The 23,029-nt window shown below is 42.9% G+C and overlaps 1 protein-coding gene across 2 annotated transcripts in view; it reads right to left on the bottom strand.

Moving 5' to 3' along the window:
• C7H16orf70 (chromosome 7 C16orf70 homolog) overlaps nt 1-23,029 on the bottom strand; it is a 214,550-nt gene that overhangs the window by 114,107 nt on the left and 77,414 nt on the right. For both annotated transcript variants that reach the window (XM_029608692.1, XM_029608693.1), the window contains exons 4-5: nt 11,861-11,944; nt 487-530 (exon numbers count right to left, since the gene is read on the bottom strand). In XM_029608692.1, coding sequence (XP_029464552.1) covers nt 487-530; nt 11,861-11,944 — 128 coding nt within the window. The remainder of the gene's footprint in view (nt 1-486; nt 531-11,860; nt 11,945-23,029) is intronic.

The raw sequence follows: 23,029 nt of genomic DNA on the forward strand, positions 1-23,029 counted from the left end.
AGTAAAAAAAGATTGGTTATGCTGAAATGCTCCCTGTAGATGCATAGAAATATTGTACAGGCTGACAAACCATTTCTACTCTGGTTTTTCTACAATACTGTACAGTTAAATAAAAAAACAACAAAATAAAACCCAGCAAATCCCTTAATAAGATGTGAAATACTTTGCCAAAATTTATTAAGATTAACTTACACCATTGCTATTGCTCTCTGTGGGTAATTAGCAGCATCGCTGCCAGCTTCCAGCAGATCAATCTGCAGATGTAGTCCTTTCATAAGTTCATATGCAGGCCCACTTTCAATGTACAAATGGGTCCAGATGTACAAATCACAGAAGTTAATTTGCTTAAAGTGTTAGTCTTGTGATGATTTTGCACTTCTGAAATCCTTTTTAGCACTACTTCCTAGTTTTTCTATTCTAAAAGTACCTATTAAGTACTCCGAAAAAGCCAAATTTCTAACAAATTTCCACAACTGGTATACTTACCAATATTTTAACTTTACTTTAGTCAAGTCATATACTTCAATCACCTGAAACAGAAAGAGAGCAAAAATGTTAGGAGATGCAGATATTAATTCACAGCAGTTCAAAAACGTTTATGAAGAAATGTTAACCAGTGCAAAGTTTTAGAAAGATTTCATGTTAAAGTTCATCAGAGAAGATTTTCTTGGTATTATCTTCTAAAATCTAAAGCCAAATCAGTAATGATTACAGGCTATATATTTACTCAGGGAGGGATTAAAAACACAAGTCAGGCTAGGTCAGTCAAGTAACTCAGCCACTAGTGTTCTTCTATTTTTTGCTCTGTCTCTGGAATTTTTTAATATACTGTAACTTTTGTGTTATTCTGTTTTATGATTTTGCATACTCCTTGAACGTAGGAATGGTGTTTTTTTAAATAAAGTTGAACTGAATGATGAGTAACTGCAAAAGAATCTGCAATAGCAGCAAAGCAGGCAGACAATCAGCTATTTCAGCAGGGGTATCTTTTAGATTTAGAAAGCAGATGTACAGGGAGACATTAAGTTTGTCAAGTAAAAAATATTTTAAATCAAAAACATAGGTGGGACAGTAGATAAAGCAAAGTTGCTTACTTGTAACTGGTGTTCCCAGAAGACAGCAGGATGTCAGTCCTCATACGTGGGTGACATCGCCCGATGGAGCCTGGCCATTCCCACTCATGCCATTTAAGCCACAAATCCATGCAAGGCTCTTAGGTTGTTTTTTTGTTGTTTTTTTTACACCGCGGAGCCCTGGAGTCACAGTTTTGTGCCTCAAGCTCCTGTTTTCTGGGCCTTTTCATTTTTTTCAGGTTACCAGGATCATTTCAAAGTGTTATCCCTTGTAGTTAGTTATTCTAGGTAAGGGGTTTTTTTTTTTCATTTCACTAAGTCTGTTTTACTTCGCACTCAGTTCCACCCGGGGACAGATTTAGGATTTTGCTGCTTCTAGGCATTTTCATTCCCCCCATCTTCTGTAAGGATCTGTTTCAGGGTAGCAGACAGCTGTTCTCTGCTGAATGAGCAAATCTTAGCCAGCCTGCTCCCCTTAAATGTTTGCCACCCTAGACACAGGATAATGGGAGCCTACTGACGTCCAGGGCTGGTTATATGGCTGAGCGCATTCTGCGCCTACCAGCCTTTGAGTCACTAGAGCCATCAAGTTTGATTTTGATTCTCTCTAATTTCAGCTGATCATAACAAGTGGGTTCTAGCAATGCTCTCGCTTCTCAAGGACTAGGTCTATCATGAAGGCCCCCCCCCCCCCCCCCTTATAGATGTATCCGGTCACTGGGATATGCTAGAACCCATTGTGAAACCCCTGGACATCATCACATGATGTCCAGGGGTTTCACAAATACGCGACTATGACCCAAAAAGGACATTATTTCTGCATGGAACTAATGGAAATTGATTTCAGGCACCAGAAGACCAATCCATCTACATCAACATCGAAGCTGCGTCAGTGGAGGAATCATCACTAACATCATGGGGACCATTGGTTCCCTCGACATCGCTGGCTGATAGGGAATTCAGACAGGGCTTCATCTGACTCTTCCCTATTGAAGACATCGGATTCTGCCTCTTCAACATCGGCCTCAAGGAGATTCCATAATGAGCATCCGAAGCAGCATCGGCATCAGTCTCCATCAGTGTCTGAAGCCAGGAGTTGGGATGGTCCAATGTGTGCCGAGACCTCCTCTAAGCAGTCCAGGGATGCAATAGCTTTCAGTTGTCCAGGTGTCTGCCACTGATCCACCTCTCAGTTCCGAGGAGGTCACCACTCCTGCCTCCCATGCTATATTGGTATTGGGGATCTTTGAAGAGGAGTTGGATAGAAAGATCCAGCAAGTATTAGAGAAGACACTGAGGCAGGCACCATTGATCCTTGAGCCTCTGCTCGATTCCTTATAGGTGCTTGATGGCAAGGCACCAGCATTGGTGCTGGTGCCAGATCCAAAGAAAATAGGCTGGAGAGAGATTAGGGTCAGTGACTGCTGCTGTTGATCTCCAGCTCCTTGGGAGAGGAAGCTTCCCCAGACATTGAAGCTCCTCGGGATTCAGATCAAATAGCCAAATGCATTTGAGACTTTGGCTAAAGGGATCGATCATGAGAGAATACTCACCATCAGCAGACCAGAGTAAGTAGGATTCCAAATATTCTTAAGGATGCAGTTATGACTCTGCAGATGCATTTGAAGAGGTGCTGATGGGGCTCCCCTCTAACTAGGGTCGCCAGCTGGCTCCAAAATTTCAGTACAGCTTGATCCAGTCCTAGTTTGACCCCACTGCATGCAGGGGATTTGTAGTTCTGACTTATTTATGCATTCCTTAAGAAAAGTAAGACTATAAGTTCCTGGCATTCAATGGGGTCAAACCAGAACTCAATCAACATATCCTGAAAATCTGAAGCCAGTTGGCAACCCTTCCTCTTACCTCTCTCCTCCATTAAAGAAAAGGAAGTCCCCTCCTGAGGACCTCTCCTTCACAAGCTTTGCCAGGAAAATGGCTGAGGCTATTCCATTTACTTTACAGAGGATGTCCAGAAGTAAAATGCTGGACATCCTCCAGTTTGTGAAGCCCCCTAGGGATGGCACCGGGTGTGGAATCGCATAGGTGCCGGTGATGGTGTTTCCCTTGGTGCTCAGTCCTGTCTTTTTCCTACACTGAGGAAGACGATGCTGATGCCCTAGATGTTGTCGGTGATGGACGGTCACCGCTGTCTTGCTGCTCCCGGCGAGGTTTGTCGATGGATGTTGCCGATTTTCCTGCCGTTGACGACTGGGTGATCGTCGATGGAGTTAGCTTTATTTTGAAAAGGGATTCCATCTTGTCCAGGCGGGCACGCCTGCCCTTCGGGGTCATTTGAGCAAAGATCGGGCATCGACCAACATCGTGTGATGAGCTGAGGCACAACACACAGACATCATGCTCTTTGCCATGAATGAAAAAAGGGGAGCGAAAACGGTCGGTGGCCTGCAAGAACAGAGTACAGGGTAGAAGGAACCAACTGAAGATGGTGGAAATTACTCACCGAGCAATAAGAAAATGATGTCGCAATAGGAGACCCCTATGAGGGAACTTTTTGTGAAGAAAACTTCAAGTTTTTCCGTAAGGAAAAGTAGTGAGAATTTCTCACAGAGCTCCTAACCACGAGGCAAACTGAAGCAGAAAAAGAGAGACTGAAGGCTATAGGGATTATGGCATGCTGGGCATGCTCAGTGTGCTAGTCAAAAGTTCTAGAAACTTTGACAGAAATGTTTTCCGTGATAGGGCTCCATCTGCTGATGTCACCCACATGTGAGGACTACCATCCTGCTTGTCCTGGGAGAAAAGAAATGACTGAGAAGGGATAGGATTCAAATTTATAAAATCATGAGTGGCTTGGAAGAAGTAAACAAGGAATGGTTATTTACCCTTTCAAATAGCACTAGGAGTAGGGGACACTCCATGAAACTAGCAACCAGCAAATTTAAAACAAATTGTAGGAAGTATTTGATTTTTTACTCAGCACTCAATCAAGCTACAAAATTTGTTGCTGGAGGATGTAGTCAAGGCAACACAGAGGGATTCAAAAGAGGATTGGACAAATTCCTGAAGGACAATTCCATAACCAGTTATTAGTCAGGTACATTACATAAGAACATAAGATATGCCATACTGGGTCAGACAAAGAGTCCATCAAGCCCAGTATTCTGTTTCCAAAAGTGGCCAATCCAAGTCACAAGTACCTGGCAAGTATCCAAACATCAAATAGATTCCAAGCTAATGGTGGCAACAAGCAATGGCTATTCCCTATTAATAGCAGTTAAGGGACCTCCTTCAGGAACTTATCTAAACCTTTTTTAAACCCAGCTACACTAACTGCCTTAACAACATCCTCTAGCAATGAATTTCAGAGCTTGTGTGTTGAATGAAAAAGAATTTTCTCTGATTTGATTTAAATGTGCTACTTACTAACTTCATGGACTGCCCCCTAGTGCTATTATCTGAAAGAGTAAATAACAGATTCATATTTACTCATTCAAGTCCTTTCATGATTTTGTAGACCTTTATCATATCCCCACTCAGCTGACTTTTCTCCATGTTGATCAGCCCTAACCTCTTTAGCCTTTCCTCATAGGGGAGTGTTTCCATGCCCTTTATTTTTTGGTCACCCTTCTCTGTACTTTCTCCAGTGCAACTATATCTTTTTTGAGATGCGGCGACCAGAATTGCACACAGTATTCAGGTGCAGTTTTTGGACTTGTCAGAGGAGCAAGTGATATACAGGTTTAGATTCAATAAAAAACCTGCATGCTAATTTCCCTGTACACTTCATGTCCTTATGTATCTGTCTTCACCCTCCCCCTGCCCTCCCCTTTGTCTCGCCTACCCCCATCCTTCCCTCCCCCAGTTATTTAGTTACTTGCTCTGTTACACCGCTTATGTTACATAATGTTTTCTGTAAAGGCTTTGCCTATATATCTGTTGGTTGTAAGTTACTTGTAAACCGGCACGATGTGCAAACGGTTGCCGGTATATAAAATTAAATAAATAAATAAATAAACAAACAGTGAGGACTGGCACCCCAAATTAAAGATGAATTGGCACGCCTTGACTTCCATCTGTTCTAGAGACCTTGTTCTCTCTGCCTAAGGATAGACACCTGGGAAAGCAGACCCATGAAAAATAAAGAAGCAACCACTCAAAGGGCAAGATACTCTTTCGAGTGGTTCATCTATCCTTAAGGAACTTATGGCAGTGGACAGCATTAAGCATTACCTCTCTATGAAGGAAAAAAAGTGGTGCCACCATAAGAGACTATGGGCCTCATTTTCAAAGCACTTTACCGCGTGCGATAAATTCGCGAATCGCGTTAACAGCTGTTAACGCGATTCGCGAATGCAAATTAGTCATTTGGTATTCAGGGGGCGGAGTTGGGGCGGAGCATATGTAAAGCGGGAACCTGTGTATCGTGTGCGGCGAAACAACCGCAGTGTTAGCGCGGCTGCTATCGAGGATTTTAACTACAAGTCCAACTTCGCGTTATGGACTGCGCTACGGGCCAGAAAAGGATTATCGCCCTCCACGATAGTTCCGGACAGGCTGAAGTGGTTTGGGCAACGTTCTCTCTACCTAGCTTGATGGACACTCTACCTGGGCAACAACATGCTAGGTGGAGAGAATGTTGGCCAAATCTCCGCTTGGAGTGAGCGTCCTCACTCCGACGGCCAGCAAATCTGCACTAGAGACCACTGTTCTGTCCGTAGGTCTCATGTGGAATGCAAAAGTGGCCCCCAACCCCCGACGCTCATACCTAATCCCCACCCCGAGTTAGTAGGTAGCCCTCCCATAGGGATTCAAATACCTATGTAGGGCATAGGCACTATAGTAAGGCGCTCTCTCTCGCGTGCGGCGCTAATGTTTTCGCGAATGGCGAAAACATCGCCGCACACGATGTTTCCCCACTGCACGAAAGAAGCCTCATTTGCATTGGTAACGCCCCCTAATGCGTTACCAATGCGATATTGGAAAATAAGGCCCTATGCCTTTATTGTGGTCTTCCAGGAACTTTTGAGAGGTCTGTCACAGTAAGCCTCAAAGCCCAGGTTGCTCCCAACAGGGAAATGCCACCTTCCCAGCCTCTGTAGAGGAAACAGGTCAGAAAGTAGATGTCCCTCTGAGCATGAATATGGCCCTGGGATGATCTCTATTCCAAGTTACCATACAAGTGAAGCTATCCTAGGGAAAATCAACAAATTTTGGCAATCCCATGATTAATTCTGGGGCAGCCGTTTGCTTCTTAGACTTGCATTCATTGCTTTAGCAAGGTGGTCTCCTGGTTCCAGTCTTCTGTCTTGCTCCAGCCCTCCAGCCTGGTTCTATCTTCACCCTTGACTTCACCACAGCCTTCAGCTCCGCTTTAGCCTGAGACCTGCTGCAAGCCATCAGTCTTGTCTTAAGCCGTTAGTCTGATCCTTGCCTGGCTTCAGCCACAGCCTGCTCTTTGTATAGATTTTTGTACTCTGTCATAATCTGGCCCGTGCCAAGACTCACTCTCCCGCCAAAGGTGTGGTCAGGACTCTACCTACAAGGCTGCATCATGGCAAGAGGGGCTCACACGTACAGTTCCTTACACCTTCCTCCTATCAACCACAATCAGATGGGAAGCCAGAGAGAGTGAACCAGAAGCTAAAGCAATCTCTCCATTGTTTTTGTTTTGGTTTTTTTTGTCAACCATTGAACTAACCAGATACGGTTACTACCAATGGTAGAATTTGCTTACAATAACTCGAAACATTCAGCAACCAGGATCTCTCCTTTCCTTGACAACTCTGGGATTCACCCCCTTTTCTATTCAGTGGAAACCCAACAGTCAAGTCTTTGTAGCCTTACAATGGGTCAAAGAATTAATGGAACTGCATACACAAGTCCAGTTTAACCTAGAATATGCCAGGTAACCCCTCCTCCCCTGCCAGCACTAATTATGGAAAAAGGAAACCAGGAATTTATCATCTGCCCGATTTTGGATGCAAGATTTATTCGAGGACGGTTACACTTTGGATGCAAGATTTATTCAAGGACGGTTACACTACCTAGTAGATTGGAAAGGATATAGCCCTGGAGATCACAATCCAGGATACAAGTACTTGGCAAATACCCAAACAGTAAATACATTCTATGCTACGAATGCTAGTAATAAGCAGTGGCAATTCCCCAAGTCAATTTGATTAATAGTTTATGGACTTCTTTTGTATATACAGGAAAAGACACTAGGAAGGGAAACAGAAGAAACAAGATAGACAAATCACTCAAGTAATCAAATTCCTACTCAGCTAACACACCAAACTCCTCTTTCCACCCATGCCTGCAGGAGTAGCTGCAAGAAGCTAACATATAAACCAAAAAAAAAATATGCAAAGTGATAAAATATCGTGCAAAGCCAAAAATATTATATGAGATAAAACATCGTGCGACTCACTATTTCCAAAATCCCTATATTGCACGAGCTTTAACTCAAACTCCTCGCGATTTTTTTTTTTAATCACGGCTAAGTAAATATACCCCATAGAGGTGGACTTTGGCCAGGAATTAATTTTAAACTATAAAGGTGTCTCAAACAGAAAAATCTTTGCACTTTACTAAACAAAAATTTTATGAGCATGGTAACAAACCTGGGCCTTTCTTAGCTAGTGAAATAAAAGGAAAGCATTATTCTGCTATTAGTGGTGTCAGAAATTCTCATTATGTCCTATGCCATACACCATCTGGGATAAATCTATTCTGGCACTTTTATTCCTCTATACACTGCCCCTAGTGGGATTAATAATAGGGGTATGTTGGATTTCACTAAATAAATTAATACTATCAACAGTGCCAGTAAATTTGCGAGAGTCTTTGGTGCCCCCAGTCTCGAAGTGGGAGGTTCCCAAGGCTATCTGTGCCCTCTCCCTGCAAAAAGTTCGAGTCTAGATTGTTTCCCTTTGGATTTGTTTAGACATTTCAGACAAGATCTTGTTTCAATGTAAACCGGTACGATAAGACACTAGTCTTGAGTATCGGTATATCAAAAGAATTTAAATAAATAAATATGATCTTGTTCTAATTTTATGTAAGCTGTTTAATTTAAGATCATAAAGGGGTCCATTTTCAGCTGCTGTGCAGCTTGGCGGATAAATATCTGGCTAACTAGCAGTGTATATTCAGATGTATAACTTTTCAGTTATCCATTTATGTGGCTTTTGAATATTTACCTCTACATGTACAAATGGGAATGCTGATTTGATGCCATAATTACCTTCATATTTCTCAATACTGCTGATTAATACAGATGCTCTCTCAATTTTGGATGCAGCAGGTCATACCTATGTTAACTGATGAGGACTAAATAGGTTTTATCAAGGAAGATCATCTGTTAATCATAAGAGGCTTTTAAATGTACTTCACATAACTAGGCAAAAGAAAATCCCAGATTTGATTATAATCTTAGATGCTGTCAGGCATGGGATCATATCTCTTAGGACTTTCTTTTTGGGGTGTTAAATGAGGTTTGGATTCCCTAGTGACTTTGATGGATCAGGGCTCTTTATAAGAATCCCAGAGCATCAGTTATGACAAAAGGTATTCAATGTGAAATTGTACCCGTGCAATGGGGAACCAGGAAGGGGGTGCCCTCTTCCCCCCTTTAATAGCCCCAGATATTATAGGATTCAGGATGTCAACAAACCGCCACTAAATTGCATTATATGTTGACAATGTTCCATTATTTATCATGAATGCCACAAATTTTGCCCTGTGTTGATTAAATTTATTATCTTTCTACATTGTAATTCAATGCTATATTTGTAAACCATTGTGATCTACTTTTGGAACAATGGTATATAAAAGGCATAAATAAATAAAAATAAAAAATAATCATTTAAGATTGTTTACTGAGGTTTTCTGTAGCCAGTCAAGGGAACAGATATTTGGGAATTAACATTTCTGCTAATTTAATGGACTTCCATAAATAAAATTATTCAATGGTACTGAATAAAATCAAATATGATCTTGATAGATGATCCTTTTTGCAGATATCTGTTAGGGCAGGTCAACTTATTAAAAATTATTTTTCCTAAATTGCTGTATGTGTTCCAAATACCCTGCAACATACCTAGAAATATTTTTGCATCCCTAATGGGCAAATCATTTATGGAATAAGATAGTTCTATATATTAAGTAGACCATTTCCACTGCTCCCAAGGGATCTGGTAGACTGAAGCACCCTAACCTTTATCTATTTATTTTTTAGTGGCAGGGTTGGTGGCTCTACATGGATGGACAAGCTTGGAAAGCTGTTATGTCAGCAGGCAGAATCTTGCTGCAATCCTCTCTTACCCCTTACAAACACCTGTTATTGGCAGAATTAACAGATATAATCCTATTTTCTCTCCAGGCATGGAGTTCTCACCTCTCTCCATTATATGACAATCATAGCTAGCTTATGCCACCCTTTCACCTGACAAAGATAAGGAGAAGAGCCGGCCTTCTATATTTGGGACAAATGTTCAGGACTTTTAGGAATCCAACACACTCTCTATGTATATTTACAAATAAAAAAAATATTTGTGGGGAGTTGGGAAACTCGGCAAATACCAGACCTTGCAAACCCTGGGAAAAAAAAGCCTCACAGATCCCCAAGGATAGCCAATAAAATTATAAATCATATTTACAAATATTTGATTAATGGAGGGGAGGAACCTAGGGAACCACAGGTTCTACCATCTGAATCTGCTGGAGACAGAGAAATACTGAAGTTATGCAGGGTAGGCGCTGTCCTGATATAGGATACCCTTTCAGTTTTTCTCTCTGTCGCCATCTGCTGGACAGGAGGCTCAACCCACTGTCTGGGACTGATCTGGGTATGTACAGGGAACAAAGATATTTGGAATAAAAGCCAGGAGTTATTTAAGTTGTTGCATCAAACAAATAGGTATCCACTGTTTTTTTCCAAATTTAGTAATTGTAGTCCAATGTCCTGGAGAAACTGTAGAACGTGGGGATAGATATATAGAAAATGAGAGCATCTGGAACCAGATTCAAAGAGAAACAGCAGATATTAATGTTATATAATTGAATAAGGTTCCACTCTACTGGGAAGTTGGACTCAACAGGACATAAGAGTAGTAAATGCCATTTCTCATTCCTTGCATGCTGAGAAATTAACTATTGTTTATTATTGGAAACTTCATCACAACTTGAGTTCTGGCACAGATTGCCTCTCCAACAGATCACATTCTCACACAAGTGCAAATCTTATAGTTATAGGGGAATTTGAGGTCAATATTAGGAATGGCGGGAGGCATCTCTGTAGATCCATAATATATTCGATTGGGCTCTGTACACTCAAAGTGTCATGATATATTGGCTCTTTCTTAATAATGGGGGGTGAGGGTTCAAATGATGGTGAATAATTATCTTTTATGCAATGTCCTTTTGATATATTTTTTTTCTATTTGGGAAATTTAAGTATATTTGCAATTATGTGCTGTGTGTTCTACCTGCTCGTTTCTAAATAAAGAGTTATATAAAAACATAAGAATTGCCATGCTGGGTTAGACCAAAATGCATTTAGTTCAGCATCCTGTCTCTGACGGTGTCCAATCCAGGTCTCAAGTACCTGGCAGATCTCATAAAATAAACCTAATTCCTGTTACTCACTTCCAGGGACAGCAATACCTTTTCTTTAGTCTATCTAGCTAATATAGACTTTTCCATGAGGAACGTTTCCAGACCTCTTTTAAACCCCACTCTGCTAGTTGCTTTGATCATGTCCTCTGGAAACACAGTGCAGCGAGAGAAAATACTTTCTACGATTTGTTTTGAATCTGCAGTTTGTTAGTTTCAAGGATTATCCCCTTCTTTTAGTATTTGAAAGGGTAATTAACCATCCTTTATTTACTCATTTCACCCCACTCATTTTATAATCTTCTATCTTGCCCCCTTTACTGCGCCTTTTTCTAAGTTCTACTATGTCTTTCTTGAGATGGGGCACCCAGAACTGCACACAGCACTCAAAGTGCAGTCACACCATGGCTCGATACAGAGACAATATATGTTCCTTTTTATTCTTTATTCCTTTTCAGAATATTCCTAACATTCTATTTGCTTTTTTGACCGTCACTGCACACTGAGCCAAGGTTTGCAAATGCATGTTCCACAAGCACCCCAAGGTCCTTCTCCTTGGTGGTGACTCCCAATTCAGAAACTAGCATTGTAAGCCTGTAGTTGGGATTATTTTTCCCTATGTGCATCACCTTTACACTATCATCTACCATTCAGTTGTCCAGTATCCTAGTTTTACAAAGTCTTTCTGCAATTCCTCGCAATTCACTGCTGTTTTAACAAGTATGAATAATTTTGGGTCAAATTTGATCACCTTTCACTGTTCCCTTTTCCAGATCATTTACGAATATGTTAAAACAGCGCAGTTTCCAGTACAAATCCCTGTGGTACTCGACTAACAACCTTTCACTATTTGGAAAACTGACCATTTATTCCTACCTTCTGTTTCCAGCCTTTTAACTAGTTATTAATAAGGTTATAAAACACACACACACAAATGAATTTAATAATAAAAGAAATGACTTGGCAACATTTTAGATATAAATAAGGTAAGCCAAAATGACACAAAAACCAAAAAGAAAAACTTTTTAAGAAGTTACAAACTTTGAAAAAATAATTCTAGATTAAAATAGATGTGTTTTTTACAATGTTGAAATCTGTAAAATGTTTTGCTGTACCATGTCAAAAATAAATTTTACCAGCAGATGAATTTTTCTACCCTTGATAGAAGCGTGAAACATTTCACTCCTTTATGACCATCCATGTTTTCTTACCTTAAGTCTCTGATTAAAAGCATCAAACAGTAGTTTGATTCCATCTTGAGTCAGGTTAAGGATGAGGTCATGACTAAGAGGAGACTGCAAAAACAAAACAGAGTATCTTACAGAAGTGTTACTGGGGGTTAATGGTTAATTACTGCACTATTATGAGGAAGTTGGTACACAGCTAAAGTCTCTCTTTATAGGATCCTATTTCATTTTACTATGACTTTCAAAGTTAAAATTAAGCAAGCAGCACATTGGAAACCCAGGCTCTTCCTGCTCAAGTCAGCTAGGGTCAAGGTGGAGGTAAGGTACGGATTGCACAGATGGGGGGGGGGATGTCCTGGCTGTTGCATATTATTAAGGGAGTAATGTGCACACCAGATATTCCCAACTAGTGAGCCTCAGGTCAGAGCTGTGGCCAGGCAATTTGGTGCCTATGGCCACGTGAAAAACTGCGCCCTCACCCATTACACAACACATGACAGCAGGAACTGGGAGACTGTTCAGTAATATTCAATAACATTTATCCGGACAACGATGTGATGGGAACAACATTTAAACCACATATTCCACTACGAATGCTCAGATCTCATAACAAAGGCCTCCTAGCAATCCCGACCATAAGAAACTCTCATCTAACGCAAACAAGAGAGAGAGCGATTTCAGTCGCTGGCCCGAAACAATGGAACTCCCTGCCAGAGGGCCTGCGAACTATAACAGACTTTAAAACATTTAAGAGCGAGTTAAAAACATGGCTATTCACAAATGCCTATGGTCTGACAGAAAACTCCAGTTCATCATGAGCCTGATAACCAGAACTGTCCTGTCCTGGGCCCCTTCTATTGCCCAAGCTGTGTCTTTCCTTAATGGTACCTGTGTCCTTGATACAAACCCTGTCTCTAAATGTTTCCCTAGTTTACTACCTGTACATGTGCCTACTTCAGTTTTTCACTATTTATGAATGTCAACCCTGTATGCTGTTATGAAGTAGTGATTTTCACATGGAATGACGGTATATAAAACAAAAACAAATAAACGTTTGTACAGCAATGCCCACGGCCAGTGCAAGGGTATTAGGTGCCCTAGGAAAACTTTACAGCCTTGCACCCCCCCACCTCACACCCAATTCAAAATTATGCATTTATAACAGATTTTACATGAAAAAAAACACAAAACATTCAAAGCACAGTCTTCTGAGTTAAAAATATTACTTACAATACGTATATTACATTTACCTGCACTGCTGAGGTGCCAACCAGAAAACCTTACAAAAAACGATACCTGGAACCTATTGGAACCTGATTTTAAAAGGGCCACACGCATGGCCGGGCCTTGCACTCACCGCGCACATTTTCGGAAGGGCCTGGCCATGCAACATAACACTTGTTACGTGCCAGGCCTCTCCAAAGGCGCAGGCTGGGACAGCACCATTTGATGCTGTCCAGGGGAAGCGTGCCGATACGTGCAACTTACTTCTGCTCATCAGAGCAGGTTAAGTTACTGAACAAAAAAAAATAAGGTAGGTAGGTAGGGGTTAGGGGTTGGGGTGAAGAGTGGAAAGTGGAGGAAGATTAGGTAGGGGGTTAGGAAAGTTCCCTCCCAGTCCACTCCTTAATTGGAGCAGACTGGGAGGAAAATGGAAAAAAAGGCTGATCATGTCGCTGCGCGGTTACAAAATTCCCCCCATGCACATGCGAGTCACGGGCCGCCTGCACATGCGTGCACAGATCTTAAAATCTGGCATGCATATGTGCGCGGCCATCGGATTTTATAACATACATGTGCATATTATAAAATCGGGGTGTCAATGTGCGCGCACTCCTTTTCAAATTGACCCCTACATGTATTAGGCCTACTATAATGCATCTTGGGCATAGGCATGACCCCAGAGAGCCACTCAAACAGCAACAACCCTGACCTTTGAAGTTTAATACTACAAATGTTACACCAGGCCTAAAATAGTAATAAATCCCCTATTAGGAGAACGGAATAATCCAAGCTGCTATAGATCCTTACATAGAAGCTACACATTAACAGAATAACTCACTTCAGTCACACATGGAAAACACAGATTTAATGTGGACAAGTGCAAGGTGTTGCATATAGGGAAAAATAACCCTTGCTGTAGTTACACGATGTTAGGTTCTATATTAGGAGCTACCACCCAGGAAAAAGATCTAGGCATCACAGTGGATAATACTTTGAAATCGTCAGCTCAGTGTGCTGCAGCAGTCAAAAAAGCAAACAGAATGTTAGGAATTATTAGGAAGGGAATGGTTAATAAAACGGAAAATGTCTCCATGGTGAGACCGCACCTTGAATACTGTGTACAATTCTGGTCGCCCTCCGCATCTCAAAAAAGATATAGATGTGATGGAGAAGGTACAGAGAAGGGCAACCAAAATAATAAAGGGGATGGAACAGCTCCCCTATGAAGAAAGGCTGAAGAGGTTAGGGCTGTTCAGCTTGGAGAAGAGACTGCTGAGGGGGGATACAATAAGAGGTCTTTAATATCATGAAAGGTCTTGAACAAGTAGATGTGAAGCGGTTATTTACACTTTCGGATAATAGAAGGACTAGGGGGCTTTCCATGAAGTTAGCAAGTAGCACATTTAAGACTAATCAGAGAAAATTCTCTCTCACTCAATGCACAATTAAGCTCTGGAATTTGTTGCCAGAGGATGTGGTTAGTACAGATAGTGTAGCTGGGTTCAAAAAAGGTTTGGATAAGTTCTTGGAGAAGTCCATTAACTGCTATTAGTCAAGTTTACTTAGGGAATAGCCACTGCTATTAATTGCATCAGTAGCATGGTATCTTCTTGGTGTTTGGGTACTTGCCAGGTTCTTGTGGCCTGGTTTAGCCTCTGTTGGAAACAGGAGACTGTGAAGGCTGTAGACAACTTTTGTTTGTGTTTACCACCCAACCTAGGCTCTCCAGTAGAGTTTTGACTCTGTTGGTTGCTTGGCGGCTTTGCTCTGGGGATTTTGCCCTGATCAGCCAGTTGTCTAGGTAAGGATGTACGAGGACTCCTTTCTTCCTCAGTGTTGCCGCCACCACCACTATGATTTTGGTGAACGTCCGGGGTGCTGTGGCTAACCCGAAGGGTAGTGACCGGAACTGGTAGTGACGGTCCAGGATTTTGAAGCGTAGATAGCGCTGGTGTTCCTGATGAATTGGGATGTGTAGGTAGGCCTCTGAAAGATCCAGAGATGTGAGAACCTCTCCCGGTTGTATCACCCTTATTACGGAGCGTAGGGTTTACATGCGGAAGCGGGGAATCCTTAGGTGGCGGTTGACTGACTTGTGGTCCAGGATGGGCCTGAACGTCTCCTCTTTCTTGGGAACTATAAAATAAATTGAATAATAATGCCCAGTATTTATTTCTTGTGGAGGCACTGGGGTGATGGCCTCGAGGGCCAGTAGCCTGGTCAGTGTAGCTTCCACTGCCGCCCTCTTGGAGAGGTCATGGCAGAGGGATTCCACGAACTTGTCCGGAGGGGTTCGCAGGAAATCCAGGTAGTACCCCTCCCGAATGATGGCTAGGACCCACTTGTCCGAAGTTATCTCGACCCATCTGTGGTAGAATAGGGCTAGTCTGCCCCCTATGGCTTCGTCTCTTGGATGAGTCGGTTGAATCTCATTGTGGGGTGCGGTTGGGGCCTGCACCCGAGCTGGTTCCCCTCTTGTTGTGCTTGTTCCGAAAGGACTGGTTCCTGCCCGTAGGTCAGGGCGCTTGATAGTTGTTTCTGTATGGGTTGAAGTGCTGAGAGCTTCTGCCCTTGGAAGATCGGGGAAAGGTTCGCTGGTTTCTCTTAGTCCTGTCCTCCGGTAGGCGCGGAAATGAGGACTCGCCCCATTTGTCGGCCAGTTTCTCTAGCTCGCTGCCGAATAGGAGGGATCCTTTGAAGGGCATCCTTGTGAGGTGAGTTTTGGAAGATGCGTCGGCTGACCAGCTTCGGAGCCAGAGTTGTCTCCTGGCAGCCACTGCAGATGACACTCCTCTGGCCGCAGTATGCACCAGATCGGAAGCAGTGTCCGTAAGGAAAGATACTGCTGGTTCCATGACTTCTCCAGGGGTGTTGCTCCTGGTCTGAGATAAGCAGGCACGTGTCACTATGGTGCAGCAGGCCGCTATTTGTAGGGACATAGCGGCTACGTCAAAAGACTGTTTAAGGATGGATTCCAGACACCGGTCCCTCCACAGGGATAGTAGTGCGCTTTGAGACCGCATAGACCATGGCATCAACTTTTGGGCATGTCAGGAGGTCTTTGGCCGCCGGGTCCAGGGGGTACATGGCTGTCATAGCTCGTCCCCCTTTGAATGAGGACTCTGGAGCAATCCATTCCAGGTCAATTAGCTGCTGGACGGCTTATAACAGAGGGAAATGGCGAGAGGTCTGGCGGAGGCCCTCTAGTAGGGGATTCGGCATAGGCTCCCCCGAAGCACCTGGGCCCGGGATAGCGAGCTCCTTCAGGCTGTGAGTGACCAGGTCAGGGAGCTCGTCCTTGGTGAAAAAGCGTCTCATGGTTCGGTGCGGCTCTGTCCCTGGGGGAAGTTCCCCCCTCTTCTAGGGGTTCTGCTTCCTCTTCAGAGTAGTCCGTGTCCCCATAGGTGGGGCTTCTGGGTGGTGAAAACCTTTGTCTAGGCTTCAAGGAGACCGGAGTCAATGCTGAAGATCTCTACCTTACCTTATCTTCGGTGCTTCCTGGTTTTGTTCCGGGCGTTCTCCGGCTGCGGGGGGAGAGGGCAAATACCTTCACCGCCACACTCGAGGGTGCCCGCTGCCTCTCAACCACACCCAGGATCAGGGGCTAAGTCTTCGCCGCGATTCGGCCATCGGACCAAGGCTTACCTCCGAGGGACCACGGAAATCACCTCGGGAAATCTCAACTGGGGGAGGGACCTGAGGGTATCACCGCAGGAGAGCGGGGCTAGTCTTCAGAGCTAGGTTTTCTTTAAAATTTGGGTTTTCTTGAGTTGGTTCTAACGCTGTGAGAGCATGCAGATAGTCCCTAACTGCTATGGAGACGGAAAATACTGAAGAGCTGCACTTCCTGCAGGGGTATATGTACTAGGGCTGATGTCAGATTGAAATCTGATTAGTCTCCAACTGCTATCAGGAGTACACTATACCCATTGGTCCTGAGTCCATCTGCTACACGCTAGGATATCCTATATTATTAAAATAATGCAGCTGACTTAGAAAACAAGTTAGCCTAGTTATTTTAGTGTGTTTGAGGGAGGTGTAGTTATTTTCCTGAGGAAGCATCGGGACACTAACATGGATTCCCCAATGGTCCCACGAGAAAATTTAAAGGGCCAAGGTGCCCAAGACGCACCTCCAAATCTTTCAAATATCACATGGTTCAATGAGGACTCCCACCCAACTCTACTGCCTTCTGAGGCAGCTCTGCTCCTAGAATAAAAAAAAAATGAAGGCAAATTGCACAGTGATGGCCCACTCCCTTAACCGACCCCTCCCCTTAATCCAAATAAGTGGCCCTTAGGCTGACAATCCCTCCCCTTTAGCCCATCCCTTCCCTTCCAATATAATATCCCTGAAATCTAATGGTCCTCCAATACCAAAAAAACACCCTGGGGGGACTGCCCGATCCCCCCCCCCCCCGCCCCATACCTCTAAATGAAGTCACTGGTTGTCAAGTAGGGACTTGGAGCACACCCTAACTTCAGGCCTGGCGATGCCATTTTTCATTTATTTTTATTTGATTTATATTTCTCTATTTAGCGCTTCAAAGCAGATTATATTCAGGTATTATAGGTATTTCCCTGTCCCCAGAGCGCTCATAATCTAAGTTTGTACCTAAGGCAACAGAGAGTAGAGTGAAATTTCCTAAAGGTCACGGAGCAGCAGTGGGATTTGAACCCTGGTTTCCCTGGGTTTCTACTGCTCTAACCACTAGGTTGCTCTAGGCTGCTACTCCTCTCCAAGACATTGGTCTTGAACTTCTGGGTTATAACACACAGTTGTATTCTACAGACTTTTCCACCCAACTAGGTTTCCCCTTTAAAGTTCAATGGCTTAATTCTCCTGAGCCATTTTCAAAATTCTAACAGGGCTTGGTTGTTCCCTAATATCTTATGTCATTTGAGTCTTCTTTATATAATGGTATCATTTTAGTATCTGCTCGTTTATGATATTTTTAGGTATGTTTATTGTTGTCTATTCTTATTTGGTTTTGTTTTAATTTCTTTTATATTGGTTGTGTTATTTTGATCTTTCAGAAGGATTTTGTTTGTATCATATTACTATTTTGATTATGGCATATTTTTTTAGATTGATTTAGAATTTTTTTAGGATACTTTTTTTTGTAATTGTACATCACATTTATCTATCTAAGATTTGCAATTAATCAAGTAATAAACTAAAGTGGTATTATCACTATACACATATGTGGTAAAAAAATTTAAGAAAGGGCCCTTTTATAATGCATATTCAGATTAACAATGGGTTGCAGAACTAAAAATGATAAAGACCATAATTTTAAAACATAGAAGCTAGTGTCTATACTGTGTATTTAACATTTATTTTTCGTTACTTAAAGAAGATTGAAGTAGCTTTCTCACTCAAGCTACAAGCTGTTGAAAAGATGGCAAGAGATGTTAAAGTGCAGTATTGGGTGCTGCAGTACAAAGAGTCAAACTGGATCTTTAACTGTCTGCTTAAAACGCCTTATTGTGTTAAGTCAGGTAACTGGCAGGCTAAATCCCTACCTGGAATCAAGTTAAGTATAGACTTATAACTGCAAATAAAACACGCAAAATAGTAAGCAAGTATCCTACTTCATATTTAGGGAGGAGAGAGACAGAAAGTTCTTGCTCAAAACAGCCGACTTACGAAGTATGTCCTGTTGCAGTTTGCATGGTTCTGTGGCAATTATTTTGCATGTTAGAAGGGATAAAGTTCCAGGTCTAGTTCTACAGGCTAAAGACAACTTATACTAACTTTTGTGACAACTCATGCTAACTACTGAATCAACAAAGAAGGAAGCTGGAAAACTATTGAGTTTGCTGAGACCAGTAAAAGAGCAATTGCCAACAATTTTTGACCCATAGGCTGTGAAAGATGTGCAGATTTCCAATGATCCAGAAGGATTTTTGCTTATCATTCACTGAACCAACAAATAAGGACAGACTATTGCTCAACACAACAATGGCATGGCATCTTCAGCCCGCATGGCCAAGTAGAAATGTTTCTGAGAAGCAGCCCTCTCTTTGCTCCCTCCCCACTCAGCACATAGTTAAGCTCTGGAATTCATTGCCAGAGGATATGGTTAGAGCAGTTAGTGTAAATGGGTTTTAAAAAGGTTTGGATAAGTTCCTAGATGAAAAATCCATAAACTATTACAGTAATTAATAAGCAATAGTAGTTTGTAATTTATCTAATGTTTGGGTACTGTTAATGTTAAAATGTAAACCGAATTTGATATGTAGCTTTGCTACAAGAATTTCGGTATATAAAAATGCTAAATAAATAAATAAATAAATACTTGCCAGGTACTTGTGACTTGGATTGGCCACTGTTGGAAACAGGATACTGGGCTTGATGGACCCTTGGTCTGACCCAGTATGGCATATTTTATGTTCCCTTTAGTGCAGGACTGTACGCCTGCATTATTTAATCACAATAATTTAAACTCCGGCAATTAATATACTTCTGTTCTAGACAGCTTACAGAATCTCATATATAATAAAATAGGACATACACTGAAATAATATAAATTCAGACAAACATAATATAGCATAAAATAATAAAAGCAGACTTCATTATCAGATGTAAGATGCAGAAAAATCTTCTTGAAACAGACTGAGAAATGCTACTTACCTGATCAATTCTTTTTCTTTAGGATAGTCAGATGAATCCAGAACAGTGGGTTATACACCTCTAACAGCAGATTTTCATGGCGCAAAGCTGACATCACAGTATATATATATACTCCTGCAGTGACATCAGCCTGCCAGTATTCTCTTCAAAAGCCAACTGTGGACAGACTAGCAAAAACTTGATCAATAGTAGATAACCATTTCAGTACTCAGTCAATAGGAAACACTGAGATCAGACAAAGAATACATCAACACTAGTCAAGGGCCTGGACTAACTTACCAGTAACCCCTGGAACACGTAGCCATGCAGGAGGACCATATCACAATCATTCAGCAGCCCAAGAACGGGAAGCTGGAGTCATCTGACCATCCTAAAGAAAAGGAAATCAACAAGTACTTAGTAATTTCTCATTTCTTGGCATCTAGTCAGATGAATGCAGTACCAGTGGGAAGTACCCAAGCTACTTCCGAATAGGGTGGGAGGCTGCCTGCGGTCCAGTCAAAACCACAAGTGTAAAGGCTGAATCCTCTTGGGCCTGCACATCCAGGCGATAATATCTGGAAAAGGTGTGTAAGGAGGACCACATTGCAGCCCGGCAAATGTTGACAGGAGATAACAATCTAACACCTGTCTTTGACACTGCCTGAACCCTAGTGGAATGAGCCCTAACCTGACTAGGCAACGGCTATTCAGCATCCGTATGCGGCTGTGACCAACTCCTTAATCCAGCGAGTTATTGTAACCTGCAAAGCCGGCTCGCCCTGTTTATTACCACCATGGAGGACAAACAGGCGATCCATCTTTTTGAGAGGTTTAGAAACCTCCACATACCTCACAATATGTCAACATCCAAGGATCGCAACAGGTGGTATTCCTCCGCATCTCTTTCCCTATCCAGGGACAGCAGGGAAATGGACTGATTCAAGTTAAAATCTGAGACTACTTTTGGCAAAAAAGAAAGGAACAGTATGCAGCTGTATCACCCCTAGAATGACTCGGAGGAACGGCTCCCAGCCAGACAAGGCCTGCAGCTCAGAAATTCAACATGCAGAACAAATTGGTACAAGAAACACGGTTTTCAAGGTTAGTAACCCCAAAGAAAGATTCCGCATCAGTTTAAATGTAGGGCCCACTAAAAAATCCAAAACCAGATTAAGACTCAACAAGGGCACCGGTAACCGCAAGGGAGGACGAAGATGTATCACTCCTTTCAAGAAATGGGCCACATCTGGATGAGCTGACAAGGGACCATCATTCACCTGAACCCTGAAACAAGCAAGAGTTGCTACTTGTACCTTTAAGGAATTAAGGGCCAACTCTTTATTCAATCCATCCTGCAAAAATAACAAAATGAGCAGGATCTTAACCAAACAAGAAATGCCACCTCGATCTTCACACCAAGCCTCAAACACTCGCCAAACCTGCACATAAGCTAAGGAAGTGGAGAACATTCGTGCTCGTAGCAAGATGGAAATCACCGCAGTAGAATATCCACACTTCAGTAAGCAAGCCCTCTCAAGGGCCATACCGTAAGACAAAATAAGAGTTGAATCTTTGTGAAGAACAGGTCCCTGCTGCAACAGATTCCTGTGTGCTGTAAACCAGAAAGAAGAGTCTACTAGGAGCCTTTGCAGATCCGCATATCATGGTCTCCGTGGCCAATCCGGTGCCACTAGAAGTACCATCCTTCTGTGATTCAACCCTCCAAACTATTCTGCCCAACATGGGCCACAGGGGAAATGCATACAGCAGCTTATCCTCTGTCCATTCCTACATGACAGCATCAATACTCAAGGACTTCGGATCTCTCCTGTGACTGAAGAATCAAGGAATCTTTACATTGTGAGAAGTCGCCAGCAGGTCTAGAAACGGAAGGCCCCAGCGATCCACTATCAGCTGAAACACTGCGGTTGACAATACCCATTCTCTTGGGTCCAGACTCTACCTGCTGAGAAAGTCTTCTCTCACATTGTCTTTTCCTGCAACGTGCAAGGCCAAGATCTCCTGAAGATGCACTTTCGCCCATTCCATATGTTGGTCTATCTCTTGTGACACTTGCTGGCTCTCTGTTCCTCCCTGCCGATTGATGTAAGCCACTGTTCTTGCATTGCCCAACATTATCTGAACCGCTTGACTCTGCAAACTGCTGCTGAACTGCAAGCATGCCAACCGGAATGCCTGGGCTTCCAGCCAATTGATGTTCCAGAGGGACTGTTCTGCACTCCAGTGCTCTTGCGCTGTCAGTTCCTGAGTATGATCTCCACAACCCTGGAGGCTGTCGTGAGCACTAACCAGTCCAGTGATTTAGGAAAACTCCCTCTCAAATTATTCGTATGTAACCACCACGATAGTTCAGAGCAGACCTCCATCAGCAAATGGTGCCAAATCGAATAGTCCTGAGACTGTGGGCTCCAATGAGACAGCAGGGAGTGCTGAAGAGTGTGCACCCTCACCCACAGACCATTTCTAGGGTTGTCGCCATGAAACTGAGTACCTGCAGGTTGGAGCACATGTTAGGTGTATAGTATTCATCAACTGCTGAATACAAGCTTCTGGCATGAAAACCCTGCCCTGCTTCATGTTGAACCATACACCAAGATATTCTAGTGACTGAGAAGGCTGAAGACGGCTCTTGGTTGGATTCACTACCCAGCTGAGATTACAAGTCACCATGTGGCTCTCTTCCAAAGACTTGGCCCAAATACGGGTGTACCAGGATCCCATTCTCTCTCAACTCTGCCGCTGCCACCACCATAACATTGAAAAAAGTTCTGGGAGTGGTAGCCAAACCAAAAGGCAGCGCCTGGAACTAATAATGCCTTTCCAAAACTGCGAATTGCAGAAAATATTGCTCTAGAAGGAGTTCAGAAATTCCCCCAACTGCACGGCCATTAGCACTAAGCGCAACATTTCCATGCGAAAATGAGTCACCTGCAAATGATAGTTGACCCCTTTGAGGTCCAGAAAGAGAAGAAAGTAGCCCCCCCTTTCTTGGGCACAACAAAATTAATGGAATAGTGACTCGTATTTTCTTGAGAGGTGGGTAGTGGAACCACAGCCCTCAAAACTGGGGAGCCTTGACAATGTACATTCCACTGCCTGCTTCTTCTGCAGGGATTGGCAGGGAGACACCATGAACACATCTCGATGAACACTGTGAAACTCCAGCACATATTCCTCTCATATCATCTCCAGTATCCACTGGTCCGATGAGATTTCAACCCACCTCTGATGAAAGAGAGAGAGGCACCCTCCTATCTCCTGTTCCCAGGGGCGAGTCAGCAAACCTTCATTGGAAGGCTCAGGAGATTCCATTACCCAAGCCTGTGTGCC

The sequence above is a fragment of the Rhinatrema bivittatum genome, chromosome 7 (assembly GCF_901001135.1).
Source record: "Rhinatrema bivittatum chromosome 7, aRhiBiv1.1, whole genome shotgun sequence".
NCBI classification, from domain to species: domain Eukaryota; kingdom Metazoa; phylum Chordata; class Amphibia; order Gymnophiona; family Rhinatrematidae; genus Rhinatrema; species Rhinatrema bivittatum.